At 35.3% G+C, this 18,603-nt stretch overlaps 1 protein-coding gene across 1 annotated transcript in view; it reads left to right on the top strand.

Moving 5' to 3' along the window:
* Window positions 1-4,676, top strand: part of GRM8 (glutamate metabotropic receptor 8) — a 760,483-nt gene extending 755,807 nt beyond the window's left edge. The window contains exon 11 of the mRNA XM_079931466.1: window positions 4,161-4,676. Within this exon, the coding sequence (XP_079787592.1) occupies window positions 4,161-4,210 (50 nt within the window). The 3' untranslated portion in view covers window positions 4,211-4,676. The remainder of the gene's footprint in view (window positions 1-4,160) is intronic.
* Window positions 4,677-18,603: the final 13,927 nt, after the last annotated feature.

Below are 18,603 nucleotides of genomic sequence, written 5' to 3'. Positions count from 1 at the left end.
TTACAGGAGTGGTTTGGGTTGAATGAATTAGGCTCAGATAAAGTGATTACAGTTTACACATTCAGGAGAGACAGAGTAGGAAATCCTCACACATCCTTCTGCAATCCCACTCCTGGTAACAGTTGTTAACCTTTGTTCACTTAAGGAGTAGCTACAATGTACCCCTTGTGTGCTTGTTCCCTTTACCAAATGCACCAGTGGTTTGAATGGAAAAAGTAAAAAGTCTTCCAAAATCACAAACTCTCTAAAACTACCAAAAACTTGAAGAGCTTAAATGCAATATTTTTCTTCTAAAAGTGTGTCTTATGTCTCTAGAAGTATAATTGAATATTGGAAAGCTTTTGCCATTCAACTCTCTGTAACTAGTACCTTGCCTCCTCAGATTTAAAATACCTCCTTTCAAAACCCGTGGAGCCTATTCTCAATCAAACCAGGACTAGTTAATCCACTGGAACAGTGTCCATGTTGCCGCATCCTCATACTTTCTGCTACCAGACTTTTGATAAATCACCATTACCACAATGACTTGACAATGACGTACAGGACAGTGTTTTGTAAACTATAAACCACTATATAAAGGTAAATGTATCATTGCTCCCATGAAAATATAGATTGGTTTGTGAGTAACAAAAAAGAAGACAAAATTCAAAAACTATGTTTTTAGCATCCCCTTTTTTAAAGATTTTTTTTTTTGATGTGGACCATTATTTTTAAAGTCTTTATCGAATTTGTTACAATATTGCTTCTGTTTTATGTTTTGGTTTTTTGGCCCCGAGGCATGCGGGATCTTAGCTCCCCGACCAGAGATCGAACCCACACTCCCCGCATTGGAAGGCGAAGTCTTAACCACTGGACCGCCAGGGAAGTCCCTCCCTTTTTTTAATATGTGGAGGATTTTGATAATTATGGCTACTATGCTACATTCAGGATTTGTTTCCTGACCAATTAACTGTATTTATGATATGCATGCAATGTTTTTCTTTCATAGCTATGGAGTTCTACAAGTCCATCATTCTTAGAAATTTCATCTTAAAGATGACTTGTTAATGCCAGAAATTCTGATCACATATTTAAGGAAAGCTTCTAATGGTACACAGAATAAATAAAAGCAATGTGAAGCTAGAAGGGAGACCAAATGACTCCATGTTAATGACTGAATTTGCAGAATACTACATTTCACACATAAAAAGGTCAAGTGTTGTTTCATACAAGTGTGGAAAGAGAGTTAGAAACAAAGTTGGTATATATGAATTTTATCAACGGTACCCAATTAACGAATGCTGTAACACGGTATTCCTTAAGCTCTATTCATGCATAATTCATGAAAACAGCTGCTTCTGGAGGTAGATCTCCTTTCTCTAGCTTATGAACACAGTGTGGTGTGCACAGGAAATTCATTGTTGCTGTATTCAAGGCTGATTTTCACATAAGCATATTCATCAGCAGAAGTATTACATTAGCTTATATGTACATCTCTGATCCCTTTTGTTCTGTAACACTTCTGGGATAAAGATAAAAGTATCACTGCTGCCGTGAAAATATGCAGACATACCTCGTTCTACTGTGCTTCACTCTACTGCATTTCCCAGATACTGCATTTTTTTCAAAAGTGAGCATTTCTGGCAACCCTGCATTGTCAGATGATGGTTAGCATTTTTTAGCAATAAAGTATTTTTGTCTAATTTACGTATGTACATTGTGTTTTTAGACATAATGCTATCACACACTTAGACTACTGGATAGTGTAGACATAACTTTTATAGGCACTGAGAAACAAAAAAATTTCATGGGACTTGCTTTATTGTGATATTCACTGTATTGCAATGGTCTGGAACCTAACCCACAAAATCTAGATTGGTCTGTGATTAATAGAAAAGATAAGACTTAAAATTCAAAAATTCTATTATTTTAGCATCCATCTTTCTTTCTTCTTGGAAGAAAAAAAGAAAAGGGAAGATTCTTGCAAGATATCTGCCATTCACATCGTTTCAGTGTTGACTAAATTATGTTTCCAAAGCCTTACATCCTTTTTCTAATCAGAAAAATTAAGATTACTTTCTTTCTGTAAATTATAGTCTTAGTTCTCAATAGAATTCTACATCTTTTTCCCTGGAGGTTACTTCTAAGAGTTCAAACAATGAAATAATTTCTAAAGAGCTTTAGAGTCTTGAAGTTGGAATGATCCTTGAAGATTAACATCTGAATATCATCTTCGTTAAGGTCTTTAGGCTCTTGTTCCTCTGTTACAACCATAATTTTTCTTTCTAGCTATCTGCAAATTTGGATATTTCTCACATTTTTAGTTACTGTTAAATATACTGAATAGGGCAGGAAGTTGAGGAATCTTTTAAAGGGTCGTTTTTCTAACTCATGATTTTTCTCCATCTTGTCTACAAAGATCATATGAAAGTCTTTCAAAAGCATAGTTGAAGCACAGATGTCATTTTCTTAGAATACATTTAGAGGCATAAGAGAGCATTATATAAATTAGAAATAAAAAATAAAGACCATAAAAATCACTGTGTTTTCACTTCACACCAAACCAAAGGTAACAGACACCCTACCTTTTAGAAGCATAAATAGAAAAGTAGCATTCCATATGGACTCTCTAAGACAACAGCCATTCCCCACAAATCTACTGTGCCTCCGTCCTCACAAAAACACAATGTTGTGGATTGTGGACCAGTGATGAAGCTGAGGCCCCATAACCTGGTTCAGTGACTTTTTTTCACTCATTTTGTAGAGAAGAGAATGCAATTTAAAACCAAGTCTATTGGTGTATAACAGAAACTAACACAGTAGTGTGACGCAATTGTACTCCAATAAAGATCTATTAAAAAAAAAAGTCTAAGATCTACTTCCTTTCCACTGTCCCTCAATAATAACCTAATGTGAGCAACATAGAAAGATAAGCAGATATGTCCCACCTGTTTTTGGCATGAAGCTCATAATATTCAATGAAATAAAAAACAGCAAAAACCTCTACAGCTAGCACTTCCTGGGCTCCCTGTATTAATTTTAGTGACTGTGGACTTTGTCTGATCCTGGTCTCTGGTAAGAACTTGTCTGGTCAATTACCAGTATTCATGTACACTACAATGGAATGAGTCTAACTGCCAATTATTTCGGAGAAGAAACTTTACAATTTCCTTATTCAATGTTCAAAAGTAAATTATTCTCTAAAAATCTGTTTCACCCTGAATTGGATTTATATAGTGAAATACATACGTTTTGCACTTTTTCTTCTTTCTTCTTATGATTTTTCATTCCAGAGTTCCACTGAAAAAAATAAGATATCACTTTTGAATTTTAAAACAGATTTATTCCGTCACATCTTTCAAAAATACGAAGTAATTATTTGGATTTAGATTTGTATTTCTGGAAATTTAAGTATGAATATACTTAAACTTAGAATATTTTCTAAGTTTAGACTTAGAAATATTTAGAATTAGAATATTTAGACTTAGAATAGACTTAGAATATTTTCTTGTTCATACTTTTCTAATAATCTTACAATAATGGGTTTAGTTCATGATAAGTTCCTTCTTTGAGTCTTTATTTATTTTTTAAACATCTCCATTTGTATCCTTTGGATGAAACCAGACCATAAATATGTGTTGGCAATACACATTGATATTGTACTGTGTTCACTTCTAGAGTCTAAAAGTACTATTTTTAAATGGAAGATATATTCATTCTCAAAGCATGACTAATTATAATGACTAACCCTTTCTTGGCCATCAAATCAGACTCAAAGAATTGAGGTCTTTAACGTGGGTTGTAAGAAAAAATTCTTTTTTCATTTTGCAGGATAGAGAATTTCATCTGTTCTTTCATTTTTTATATTGTAAATCTGTTAGTCAAAATGCACATTTAAATTGAATTTCACCTAAATATATTAAAGAACAGGGCATTCACATTTTTAGTTTTCTGCCAAATGTCTATACTATAAATGAGACTAGTGGTTTTATAGATTAAAAATTCTGCTGCATTTTTATTTCTACAATTGTTGAAATCCTACTACACTGCTTAAAATAATAAGTAACAGGTTGTAAAGACCACATATCATAAAAAGTCATTGCAATATTTGAATTTTAAAATCATTTTAACGAACTAATTTATTATTCTGTACTATAATTTGTCTTAATTTGTCTTAACAGCTTCCTCTACCAAGACGACATATATCAGCTACAGCAATCATTCAATCTGAAACAGGGAAATGATACAATATGAAGAAATGTGGTATGCGATCTTAAACAATGAACGTGACACCACCAACACTCACTCCTGGAGATCTCTGTAGACTACAGTCAATCAAATCAATAGTCAATCTTGTAAGGAACAAAAAGTAGCCACAAGCCAAAAGTATCAATAACAGGGAGTGAAGAAACCCATTTTATATAATACAACCAATGAGTGTCAAGCTAAAGTATTGCTTCCTCATGAGCAGTTAAAAAAAAAAAAATCACAAAAGGATAACTAATGTTAGCTTGTGAAAAAAAAAATGCTGTTGAAATAAACCATGTCTGATGTTATTCTTGTAAGTATTTTTCTGTGATTGTGAGAACTCCCGTTCCTGTCCCACATTGTTCAACTTGTATAAGACAATGAGTCTGTTTCTTGTAATGGCTGACCAGATTGAAGCCCTGGGTTGTGCTAAAAAATAAATGCAATGGTTGACGCATGCAATTTTTTATACAAATAATTTATTTCTAATAATAAAGGAATGTTTTGCAAATGTTGAGAGTTGTTTCGTTCCAGTTTTAAAGCCAGGGAAAACTCTTTCCAGTTGGCACTGCTGCTGTTATTTAACTGCTGCTGTAAAAGCCCTGGTGTGCCAAGAAACTACTATTTCCTCGAGGAATGTCTTTTTGTACGTTTGCGTGTATGTGAAGAACACGGTCTTTCATTTCTCTATGAAAATATTATTTGTGTAAGATTTTTGTGAATATTTCAAGATTTATGTGGTAGCTTTTCATAGTAATTGCTTCTTTTATGAAGAATCAAGCAGTAGCTTGAGGTCAATTGCTTCAGGTATCGTAATTAACAAATGATGAGTTAAACTTGGGAGAATGTAATCTGAAAATCACCATCTAAAAGTATATCCAAGTGTCACTGAAATTCTCCATTTTCTAAGCTAAACATTTGCAAAATGAAATATTCCAAGGTGTGTAATACTAACTTTTTCTCACCTGGGCCTAGTATGCACTGAAAGCAGTGAAGTAACGGGCCTTACCCAATACACTCCTTAAAGCACAGAATTAGCATATTTATTCCCTTGGCATCACTAAAGAAACCACAGTCCAGATAACATGTCAGAGCTTTCGTATTTTCCAAATGAAAACATTCATTGGTTCATAGAACAGTATCATTAAAGAGAGAGAAAACAGGGAGCCTGTGTCATGCTAATAAACCACACTAGGATGGGTAAGAGGAGCCTGTTAAAGGCTTTCAAATCTGCTCCCATTTTCGTCCTGGGCGCCTCCATTCTACACCGTCCCAGACATCCATCAAGTCAGTGGTTCTCTACAATCATTTTGTTAGTAAATGTTCTCTCTGCTGAGTTAGCTTGGACAGCTCATTGCATCCCTTATAGATACAGAGAGCTATCTGTGCTCTGTTGCTTCAACCCAGATATTGACAGTCACTTTATTTAACACAGAGTTGAAGTAGCATAGCTTAGGCTCCTTCAGCATAGAGCAGCATTTCCTAGATACCAACCCAGACAGAGAGCTACATACAGAAGGAAATAGGTACTTATTGGCCTCTTGTTGAGTTTCTCCTAATAGTTATTTGTTGTTTGTAGATAATATTTAAATCAAGAGTGAGAGTATTGTTTTCAAGTTTTCAGACTATCTGAATTACTGATACATACAATCCCGTAATCAGGATCATAAACCCACCTCTAGGTGTGCCTTTCTAGATAAGACCTAGTTTAAAGTGAAGGAAACTCATAACTGCACATTTAGCATATTTTATTGTGCCACGTAGCTCAGTACCAATAGCCATACCAAGAAAAGTAATTATAATTGTATTTTAATTTTTAAACTGACAGTTCTCTTTGTATTGGAGATTATTAGTCATTTTAAAGATTTTTTTTAAACTAGTAAGTATATACATGTTTGCTTGAGAGAAATGCTTGAATTTTACAAGGCTTGCATTTCATTCAGAGAGAAATTCAAGTACATATTCATATTTTCATTTACTAATTGACTTTAGTCAGGGTAAGTGGATACAACAGGGTGATTATGAGAGCAAAGCTGGCTTTCAGGCCAAAGGTGGGTTTTTATTATTATTACTTTTTCTTCTAAGGCTTTAGGAAGAAAAAATATTAAGCAAAATTCATGACGTTTCAAAATTGTTCTTCCTATTACAAACTTACCAATGGGTTTTCTTTCCTAAGTACTTTTATAAATAATTGATAATTATTTGGTGTTCTACAAAATCTTTTTAACTCATAATAGAGTTGAATAATAGTCCTCATAGATTTTCATATGCCAATCATCCTTTATAACATTATCTCAGTGGGAGATTTTCTTGATGAAACTGTCACCTTCCCCAGGCAGTGGGAGGATAAATTCCCTCAACCTCTTACAGTAGGAGCTGGAGCATTCTGACCTCCGCTGTGGTTATTTTCTCAGGGATTTTGCTGAGGGTTCAGGAGATAGTTATACATGCTGGGACAGTGTGGGGAGGCATCCTGTAAGGAGAAGGATTTAGCATGTGCCAGTAGTGGTTCATAAGTCCCACGCTTTAAAACTAACTGCTGTGTACTGTAGATAAGCAAATGCGAAGTTGCAGGGAAAAAATATAGTATTATAGTCTTTAGAATCGACCTTGTGTTTTATTCTGGCCAAGAAATGTCACATCTAATCTCAGCATGCCAGAGGGAATACTAAAAATGTAGCCTAAGGTAATGCTCAGCAAATGCCACTAGTAGACAATAAGCGATATATCAGTGTGACCTTGGGCCAACCAAATCTGACCTCAATTTTTTTAAAAAATCAGCTTATGCTAGCTAATATCTAAAGGCACCTAAATCCATGATGGTTGATCTGGCACAAACTCATTTTATTTTTAAGGAAAACTAATCATAAATGTAAGCTTGAGGGAAGACCGTTGGAACATGAATAGGAACTAAATGATTAAGCTTTATTTTTAGTGTTTATCAGAAACTTTTAGAGAAAATTTAACGTTTCAGATGAACAGGATTTTACTTTTCTAACTCGAATTAAATACCATGTTACAGGAAATCTCACTAAGAACAGAAGTTTGTGTCATCTTATTTCCTTCCCCTTTGACTCTATATTCTCTATTATTTACCAATGACAGTGAAGAAAGAATATCATCAATTTTCTACATTATGTTAGCCAACACTGATATTTTATTTATTTATTTTTATTTTTTTGAGTCTTTTTTTTTTACATTTTTATTGGAGTATACTTGCTTTACAATGGTGTGTTAGTTTCTGCTTTATAACAAACTGAATCAGCTATACATATACATATATCCCCATATTCCCTCCCTCTTGCGTCTCCCTCCCACCCTCCCTATCCCACCCCTCTAAGTGGTCACAAAGAGCCAAGCTGATATCCCTGTGCTATGCGGCTGCTTCCTACTAGCTATTTTACATTTGGTAGTGTATATATGTCAACGCTACTCTCTCACTTTGTCCCAGCTTACCCTTCCCCCTCCCCGTGTCCTCAAGTCCATTATCTATGTCTGCGTCTATGTCTGTCCTGCCCCTAGGTTCATCTGAACCAATTTTTTTTTTTTTTTAGATTCCATATATATGTGTTACCATATGGTATTTGCTTTTCTCTTTCTGACTTACTTCACTTTGTATGACAGACTCTAGGTCCATCTACCTCACTACAAATAACTCAATTTCGTTTCTTTATGCCTGAATAATATTTCATTGTATATATGTGCCACATCTTCTTTACCCATTTGTCTGTCAATGGACCCTTAGATTGCTTCCATGTCCTGGCTATTGTAAATAGGGCTGCAATGAACATTGTGGTACATGACTCTTTTTGAATTATGGTTCAAAAAGAACCATAATGGTTCATAATATGGTTCAAATCCCACTACTGGGCATATGCCCAGTAGTGGGATTGCTGGGTTGTATGGTAGTTCTATTTTTAGTTTTTTAAGGAACCTCCATACTGTTCTCCATAGTGGCTGTATCAATTTACATTCCCACCAACAGTGCAAGAGGGTTCCCTTTTCTCCACACCCTCTCCAGCATTTATTGTTTGTAGATTTTTTGACTACGGCCATTCTGACTGGTGTGAGGTGATACCCCATTGTAGTTCTGATTTGCATTTCTCTAATGATTAGTGATGCTGAGCATCCTTTCATGTGTTTGTTGGCAATGTGTGCTGATATTTTATTTATTCAGCAAATGGATGAAATGACATTCTTAAACTCTATTATGCAACCTTACCAATTTTTCTCATTTCATTTATTTAATGTCAGTGTTTCATCTATCTTTTACAATAAAATTGCTAAAAATAACAATAAGGTTGCATGAAAGGATGAATAAGAAATAATACCAAATTATAGAACATTCTAATCATACAAAATAATGTTTAGAAATGCTTCTTTTTTCTTTTATTATGGTTCTCCTTTAACGGAGATATGAATAATGAAGAAACACTTGGCTTTAGCTAGAAGAAAAGATTTCCTTAAGAAAAAATGAAGCCTATGAATGTTCAGAAACTTGCTGTCATTCTTGGAAAGTGTCATATTATAGTAGCAAAAAGAAGAACAATTATTGTTTAAAAAAAAAAACTATTGTCTATGTTCTATTTCAGTTTTTTTCTTACAAAAAATTTGTAGCATAACTTTTAATGATATTATGACTTATGGATGCTATTATTTTTTATTTAATTTAACCCTTCATTGGGACATTCAGAATATTTTTCTCTCTGTTGAACTCAGTGTATTATAAATGTAAAGCCTTGTACTAGATTTTGGCTACTTTCAGAGTGATAAGGATAGAGGAAAAGAAAGTTCACCTATTAAATATTTTTTTAATTGTGTAATGCCTTATTAAGTAGTTTTAGCAAAGCTAACTTTCACAAATAACTTGTTACAAAGTCATGAAGGCCAAGCATGGATTGGGACCTATTAAAAAATAAGAATCGGCCATGTAATGACTTGGATAGCAGGTAGGGGTGATGTGGTTATAGAAAACAGGAAAGGCAAATCATCCATGTGATGTATCAGATTTTGAAGTAAGCATATAAGATTATTTACCAATGAACTAAGCTTCATTAGGTAAGTTCACTAGAACATAGGATGATCTTGAGAGCTAATGAAAATTATCAGAATGTTAAAGTATCATTCTGAAAGAGTTAAAAATATTGATACAACTTTCATAAAGAGGTAAAATGAAAAAGTCAAGGATTTTATTCAATCCATTTATTAACTAGGGAACCAGTAAGATGTTAAAACTAGCACAAAGAGCATTTGAGAAGCTAATGATGTATATAATATATTCAATATATAAATAAATATTGGGATAAATCAGAGGATTAGATATAAAACTAGTTTAGTGTCTTAAGGTGTAATAAACAGTAAACTTAGAGGTTATCTCTTTCATTGGACAGACATTGTTTGAAACTACTGGATAAAGTTTGACAAATTAACACCTGTATCTACAGAGCTATAAAATAACCATGTTGATAGAAATTCAAATGTAGCACTGTGCTGGAAAAAAAAAAAAATCACCATTTTTGCCTATTTCCATGTTTTGGATAATTTTTCTAAGTTATATTTTATTGTTTTGTTTCCCCTAATGTCAAGCACTGCATTTGCAGTATCTGAATAATAAACATCACAAATGTGCTTAAAATCATATTAAGATAATCCAAGTTAGTACTGGAAGAGCTCTGGGATGGGACTGTATTTTAATTATTCTGTCCTATCTTTATTCTTTACTGTGTGTGCAATTCAGAGGCTGGATTGAATAAGACGATACGGAGGATAGATGTGAATAAGTGTGTAGCTGCCTTCCGCTAACAGTTCCTTATCTGGCAGTTTCACAAATAATCTGTGAAAGCCTGACGACTTCCTTTTGTCCCATAGGTATTGTCATCTCTAGGGGGTATTTCGTCTCCCTTTTTCTGTAGTATATTACACTACAAGGGCAAATTAGTTTTTCAAGAGCATCCCCAAAGATGACAAACCATGGATAATTTATCCCATATCCATGCATATCTTCTAGTTGTCCTTGGCTATTAACCCTTGCCCACCCCAACAAGACCTTTTCTCAGATTCTGCCACTGGCATCTTCCAGGCAAGAGAATCAAGAATGAGTTCTTCCCTGTCAAAGGGCTGCAGTTGGCAAGGGGAGAGGTATGATGAATAGAGCTCTGCTTTTCTACAAATATCCTAGAATTTATGAACGCCCATGTACCCCCTCACTTCAATTTTCTGAATGGAGTACTAGTAGCATTGGAGCTCAATAAGAATCTTCACTAATCTGGAAGAAGGAAGAAAAAGCACCCTGTAGGAAGCAAAATTATAAAACAGAGGAGACATGGTTTCTGTACTTATTGTTTTTCTCATCATGTTCTTGAACTTCTCTGTACCTCCTGAAGATGTCATCCAGTTGACTGATAGCCTCTACATACATTCTAGGTATTCAGAGGTCCTCTTTTCCCATTTTCCATTCTTGGACCCACTAGTACTTTGCCATGCTCCAATGCCTCAATCCCAAATTACTTTTTGATGTCAAGGTTGTCCCCATCCCCAATACAGATATCAAATAGGCATATCAAAGGTCCCTAGGGAAGCTACTACAGTTGGATTTTAAGTAAGAAAACATATATTTAAGATAGTTTAATTATTCACTTTATTTAGAATATTTACTGAGGACCAGCTATGTAGCAGATGTTGTAGGTGCTGAGAATATAACAGTGGACAAAAACAACGACAGCAACAAAAAACCAACCCTGGTCCCCAAGGCATTTATATTTCTGTGTGAGAGATAAATAATAAAGAAGATAAATGTGTAAATATAGAGTATGTAAGATAGTGATAAATAGTGATGAGAAAAATAAATCAGAGAAAATGGATAGGAAATAGGCTAAGAAGTAACATTTGTAGAGTACAGGGTTGAAATTTTAGGTAGGGTTAACTAGGGAAGATGACATTTGATTAAGAGCCTGAAGGAAAGGAGGGATTGGTCTATACAATGTTTTTGGGAAGAGAATTCTAAGGCAGAGGGAACAGGAAGGAGACAGATCCTGAGGCATGAGCATATCTAGAGCAGGGTAAGGTAAAGGGGAGGAGTGGGGTGGAGAACAAGATCTTGAAGGGCCTTGTAGATCACTGAAAGAACTGGAACTTTTACCCTGACTGATGGGAGACCCTCACAGGGTCTTGAGCAAATGAATGACATATGGGTCTTAATTTTAACTGCATCTTTATGACTTCTGTAATGAGATGAGATTAGCCTCAAGGAGGCAATGGCAGAAATACAGACACTGGTTACACACTCTTGGATGATCCAGAGTAGACAGGACCATGGAGTGGGCTGAGTAAGGCAGTGGAGGTGATGAAAAGTGGTTAAACTCTCTCTATATTTTAACAGAAAATTTTACTAATTTGCTGATGCATAGATGTGGTTGAGAGAAAAGGGTGATTCCAGGGTTTTCTACTTAAGTAGCTGAAAGGATGGTTGCTATTTATGGAGATGAAGTGACTGTGAGAAGAATGAATTGAAGGAAATATAATTCATACTAAAGTATGAATGTCCAATGTTTCTTCCCACTCAGGCTCCTTGATTTGCATTTTTAAAGATGCATGGATCACTAACCGGAATAACTCTAGAAATCCTGGGATAAATTTGGTGACAGGAAATACTTTGAAAATGAGCATTTGTTCCCCCTGCAGTATTTCCAGCAGGGTTTCAGATCATCTCCTGATGTCACCAAATTCTTCTCTCTTCTCTAAACTTCCTCTTCCAGGCTGAACCCTGAGCTGACTTTTTTTTTTCCTTCCAGCTTCTCTCAATAGCATTTATCTACCTCCTGAGGTCTATCCCAGTTCTTTTACAGTATTTTAAATTTTGTTTGATTATTGTAGTCATTGTTGATATTGTGTTGTTGTTTTCCCAGGAATGGCCTGTGGGTCTTTGGATCAACTTTAATCTCTAACTTTCTGTTTCCTTGGCTTCTGAGTTATTTTAAAGTGAATAGTGCTCCTCAGAATCTACCCCAGGAATATTATTTTTTACCCCCAATCTTTTATCCCAATCAAAACTCTTTGTCCGAGGTCCATTTCCTTCTTAAGAAACATATCTATCTGCCTGAAATATAGAATAAGTAAATAAAGGGAATATTGCCTGAGATCATAATCAATATTAAGGGACTGCATGAGTATAGTACTTTAGTTATGTTTTCTGCTAGTATACAAGCTCCCTGTTTCTCAAGGGCTTGCTTTTTAAAAAATTCATTATTTAATTCATTCAATCATTCACTTATTCTTTCAGTAAGAACAATGTGAAAATCATATATTATTTCTTGTGTGGAGATGCAAAGAGCTTACAATCTGGGAGAGATGATAAGTCACCTAATGATAATAGCAACTACAATAATTATAATAAAAATTATAATCACTAAGATTATGACACCCTTATATCAGACAGCTTTCTAAGTGCTGCAGTGGAACAAATCTTGCAGTAGCCTTGTGGGTTTGGTACCATCATTACCCATGTTTGTAGATGATGAAACAGACAAAGATTGATTAGCTAACTTGCTGGAGATCATATAGCACCTAGGTGTGGAGCTTGTACAGAGCTATGTATTGGAGAGAACGTGTCACCTGAGAGGACACAATACTACAGGGGTCAGCTGGCATATTAGGCACAAGTCTATTCTTGTTCCTGGAATCCTTTGATTTAGCATTTGATATTAGTGTGTCATATCTGTTCTTGGAGAGCTATCCATCCTTCCCAACTCTGGGGAATGTCTTCTGTTGAGGGATATTGGATAAATTCAAGCTAGTGCTAACTTTTTAATTTGCTTTAGAGTTTTAATTTTTATCCTGAGTTGCCTCTAATGTGCAATTTTTACTGTTATCCATGTACATCATACGACCAGACACAGAATGTAGGCCTTTTTCTTCATGGTTTATGATCTGTTATATCTCATTTGAAAATTTTCAAATACTATGAAAGAAATTAAAAAAAAAAAATGAAAAGACCACTTGAGGGGTGTATTTACAACTTACCGGTAAGTTCACACAAATCAACCTAGTTTTATAATTGTTATATACAGGGTAACTTTATTCAGAAGTTCATGCAAATCATTTGTAAATGTGTTCTTATTATATTTTTAGGTTGGCAACCCATGATTGTTTCTTTCATGCACAAGTAGTTGCTTTAGTAATTAGTGCATGATCTCCTTCCTAAGATATAGACATTATTATGATAATGTCTTACAGACAGAAAGACCAAAGCTGAAGATTATTCAAGTTCAGTGTCAAATCACCCATCACTAATTGAGCCAAGAATAGAAATGTACAATCCACAATGCTGGGGTAACACCCCTTAGGCCAAACTGAGCCCAGCCATCCTCCTTCTGTCTTTATCAGTGTTATTACCTAATGGCTATTTACTAGGCCCACAACCTTAGCATTGCCATTAGCAGAAGATGTCTATAGTCTTGGAGTCTATTACAGTGGAAACTCTTGGCAGAGCAAAAGGCGGAATTGGCAGAGACCTTGCTGCATTTTCACTGGCAGGTCCAATCTTCTAGGTCAGAGGCGAGGGAGAAAGTGTTTGGATAGTCAGTTGACAAGCACTTTTATTAGCACTATACTGGATCCAAGGTGCAATTTAAGACAAAGGTTTTTCAGGTGTTTTAAAGCTGTAATAGTCTGAGTCCTATCCAGTTTTCCCCTACTTCCCCCACGCCTCCCCCCAACACAGCAACATTTATGATGACTTCTAAGAAGCAAAAACTAGACCAAGTTTGTGTTATGTAAAATGGAAATTTTAAATTCAAAAACTGTTATACCTGTTCATGCCTTGTAACTGGAGTTTGAGAATATGTGTCGTCTATCAGCAGGCATCTGAGACCTGAAATAGATCTTTAATGGGGCCCTAGGGCTGCTGGACAGACACGATGATCCATAATGGCTTTATGGAGTAGGTCAGTGAACCAGAACATAGATGGTTGATGTGATTGGCTTATGAAGAAGCTATAATAGCCTACTGTAGAAAAACCCTCACTTTTCAGAAAGTATCTATACCAATTTACACAGTAGGGATTTTTAACTAACAGTGACAGCCGTCCCCCACAGAGGAATTATCTCTTTACTAATAACCAACAAGAGAAGAATCTGGCTGCTTCAACATATTTAATTTCTGAGTGTATTGACTGCATCGTATTCAAATATAATTACCGTATTTATGGCGCTCATTCTACCTACAGAATATAAAAGGGGCATATTTAATATGAATAATAAAGAGAAAATGTCTTCTTAGTATATTCCTTATTGCTGTCAGCTTTAGAAATTCACAAGTGTGTTAAAATACATTTTAACTTAATTTTCACCATTAATACATAATAATGATTCCTTCTTTCAATCATCATATGTTCTGAGGTTAGCATTAGAATCCAGGATGAAATGACTCATGCTGAATTAAGCTAAATAAATATTTAAGATCACTTCGAGCGTGACACAATTCAGCCATACTATGGAACTGAAATATTTAATGGAGGTACTTTGTTGAGAGGTTGTGCACAGGTCACCAACATAGCTACATGCTGATAAAGATTTTTCTTGAACTTTTGAATGGCTGGATAAAATTTATGTATTATTTATTAGACTAGAGAGAGTTTTTCTAATGGAAAATTTAGCAGTAAATATTCAGAGTATGTTCTAAAATTGTATAGTTTTAGGGCTTAATTTAAATACTGTGAATATGGTACGGTCCCTCTACCGACTAAGCTGACTGGCATCATATTTTGAAGCATAAAAATACAAAAAAAGAGTGTACACTGTAGATCAGTAAATGGTGACAATTTTCTAAATTAAAATATGTAAAGCTTATATAAATATACATGGGCAAATCATTTTACAAGATAAGCAAGAAGCAAAGAGGGAGCTCAGTCCTTGTGTTTCTCCCACACATTTATGTTACCATTTCATCATGCTCAGCATCACAGAAGGACCATTTAAGAGCTGGCCTTTAAAAACAATCTATAAATCTGTAAGTCTAAAATTAGTTTAAAATAAGTCATTTAAATATCCATAAATCTGCCTCACCTCTCTTCTCTGATTAGTACCCACTAACGCTAGATATTTACTTTGATGGTCAATAGAACAATTATTTCAGAAATCAACTAAAATGAAAATTCTTTAAGGATAGGTTTAATCCAAAGTTTCTCCAAGAGTGGGCTGAACACCACTTGTATCAGGGTCCATAGGGATGTGGTTTAAAATGTAGTTTATGAAGCCCTGCTAGAGGCCTATCGAATTCGAATTTCAGGGTATGGGTCTTGAGAATCTGCATTTTTAAATGAGTACTTGTGCTCAGTATGTTTGCGAACCATTGGATTGGAGGGATGAGTTGGAGAAACTTTCTCCCATAAATGGTCCATGATACACAGTGCATTTCAGGTAGTTTTTCCTGTCAAATTTTACTATTATTTAGCCTCAATTCTATAGGTTCTTCATACCATAATATAATTACTTATAAGTATAGGAAGGTTTTAACTGACTATGAAATTACAGTAGAGAGTTTTAAATGGCCAAGACCATATATAGTTCCTATATGATATGAAGAATCTACCTTGGCTTTTTCTTTGATCTAAATGAAAAGTCTTTAACGCACCTTTAATAAATTTACTTTTTTTCTATTTAATAAATTCAAGGGCCAATAACATGTACTTCTCAGTCTGGCAACCTAGAAAAGACTTCACTCTAATCTTACTCTACTCACCACTCCCGATTCAATCAGTAGAATTGCATATAAACACGCACATGAATAATAGGGGTCATTCTCCCACCAATGTTTTGGTCTTGTACCTTAAGCAAGGAGTAAAAAACTAAATAGATATAATTTATCATGCCATGGGTTCCTAGGGAGTAGTAAATACGGCATGCAAAATTTGTTCAATTTGACTACTGGCTGTAACAGTAATAGACAGTGAGTCCACTTTATGGAAATTACTAATTACTCTTTAAGAATTCTAAAAATGTCATCTCTTATCGGTCCACATTACTGCCTCGTGTTATCAAAATTGTCGTTTTTAATGGTCTATGGAATGCATTTTTGCACAAATAAAAAAAACTTATGTATTCATGATGTCTTTTTTCCAGCACCTTGCCTCTTTGTGACACAGGATGAAGACTAAACAACTGTTTAAACAACTTCTCTGTTGAGAAGTCAGATCTCAAAAACCCTCTTGAAAAGGATCTCTTTTCTAGTTGACTAATTGGATAATGGTATGTTGTTTGGCATGCCACTGTCTTCTCAAAAATGCTAACAGTTGTCTTTTCACTTAGGTGACTAAAATGCAATAACTCACTTTTTGGAGGCAACGGAATCTCATTCAGCATTAAAATAAGCATAGTGTTCAGAATATAAGAGGGAGAGTTTGTCACATCCCATATTAATCAGACCAAATCTTATAGGTTTATATCTGGGGTCATAGTTGAAGAGAAATAGTAACAAATTAGACTATAATTAAATGAACATGAATTGAAATCATTATACGGTAGGATTTTTGGAAAAGAAAATAACGAATTACGTACATTAAGTTAAAAGAGAAGACTTAGGTAAAGAGAAAATGCAACATAACTGACTTCAGATTCATGGGCTGTCCTTAGGATTGAATTTGGTCAAATTATCAAGGCAGACTGAAACTGCCTTGCAATATGACAAGGTTTCGGATGGGAGTTAAATGACCATCTCTAAGAAATGATGTGCAGAAGTTTCTTGCTTTAAATCATAAGGTGCGACTAGATGACCCCCCGGCAATTATGGGCTGAGTACCTGCAATGTGCCAGCCATCCGGCCAAGGGCTGCAAAGAACACACAGAAATAAAGACACCATCTGTGGTCTCAACTGTGATAGATGTTAGAAGAAAAGCAAAAAATCCCTACAGAGTTTCAAAGTTGGGAAACATTTCATCTCTAATAATCTCTGATTTGTGGGTGCCTTTTGAGATTTATCATCGTACAGTTTCTAACATCGCATTGAGTAAGATAAAACAAGGATTCAAAATTTGTCAACTCTAAGTAACCTGGAACCAAATCATCATGGACAGCAGAGAAGTCCCCTATGACTCTAGCAAGTACACCCTGACCACAGAGACTGGTACTGGTAACTATGAGTGGTTGTAGGTGTTTCTAAAAAGCAATAAAAAAATTATCTGCTCAGGATGACTAATCATGTATCAGCCTGAAGCAGGTCTCTTCCAGGTATACATGTGTATAATTCACTGATAAAACAAGCATTGTGAAATGCAAATATGAACATGTTAGAACTTATCTGAAAGTCTCATTAATCTGTATTTTAACAGCAAACCATATTAATTACCTTAAATAGTTGTCTGACACTCAGCCTAGTATAAATTTCAGGTTTCTGGAAAGGACAGCATTTAAAAGGTTTGCCTTTTTTTGGTTTTGCTTTCTTCTATTCTCTTTTCATTTTTTAAGTCTGTCATTTCTGCACAAAGTGTCATGAAATGTTTTTGGACATTGTCACGTGGCTTTTATTTTTATCACGACGGATAGAACTACCCATGGCAACCCAGGAAAGAGGGAGACAGAAGAAGATACCTTGGCCTAACACTCCTGCCCTCAAATCTCCTATGGTTGCCTCCTACTGGCTAAACCCAAGGCAGTGCCTGGCTGGCTTCCATATGGGTTAGCCTACCAGGCACAGGACAGAGTATTAAAGATAGGGCTTCTAGCGAGGCAAATGGAATAGATCAGGCGCACATACCTCATATGTACAAGGCTCTCTTCTATGTACGTGGGGTACAAAGATAAAGGAACAGTTTCTGCCTGCCAGGAACTCAGACAAGTAAAGAGGTAACTTCAAACTGGTGAGCTGGGTTGGAGGGTATTATGTGAGAAGCAAGCCTGGGAAGCTCTGGGGATAAACAGGAGGACCTAACCTACAGTCGCTTCTTCCTCCTCTGGACTGTCAGTGTTTCCACACAGCCACACTTGTCACAAAGACAGGAGAGAATAAAGATGAAATCTGTGGAGAAGCACAGAGTTTCTAAGTCCCATCTATGCTTTCACAAAGCGCCAGGTCCGGGAGATTTTTCTGAACACAGCTGATTCTGTACACAAAGGAAACACATGTTCAGCTTTTCAAAAGTTGATATTTTAATATCTCAGGCCTAAATCTACTTTTTAAAAAAGCAAAAAATGAGAGGAGAAAGAAAAATGCTTTGTTATTCCGTGAGTCAAGTATACATGATGACAGGTTTGCCAGAAAGAAAGTTCTACTCTCTTTTACGTTAGGAAATGACAAGACAAATATTTCATGCGGCAGGACTTTGTTTTTGTTTTAATTTCTAGATCTTAGACCCCTGACCCCAGAAACATAAGGGCTCCAGCTT

This window comes from Stenella coeruleoalba, assembly GCF_951394435.1.
Source record: "Stenella coeruleoalba genome assembly, chromosome: 9".
Taxonomy (NCBI): Eukaryota; Metazoa; Chordata; class Mammalia; order Artiodactyla; family Delphinidae; genus Stenella; species Stenella coeruleoalba.
This window is presented reverse-complemented; position numbering and strand designations above follow the sequence as displayed.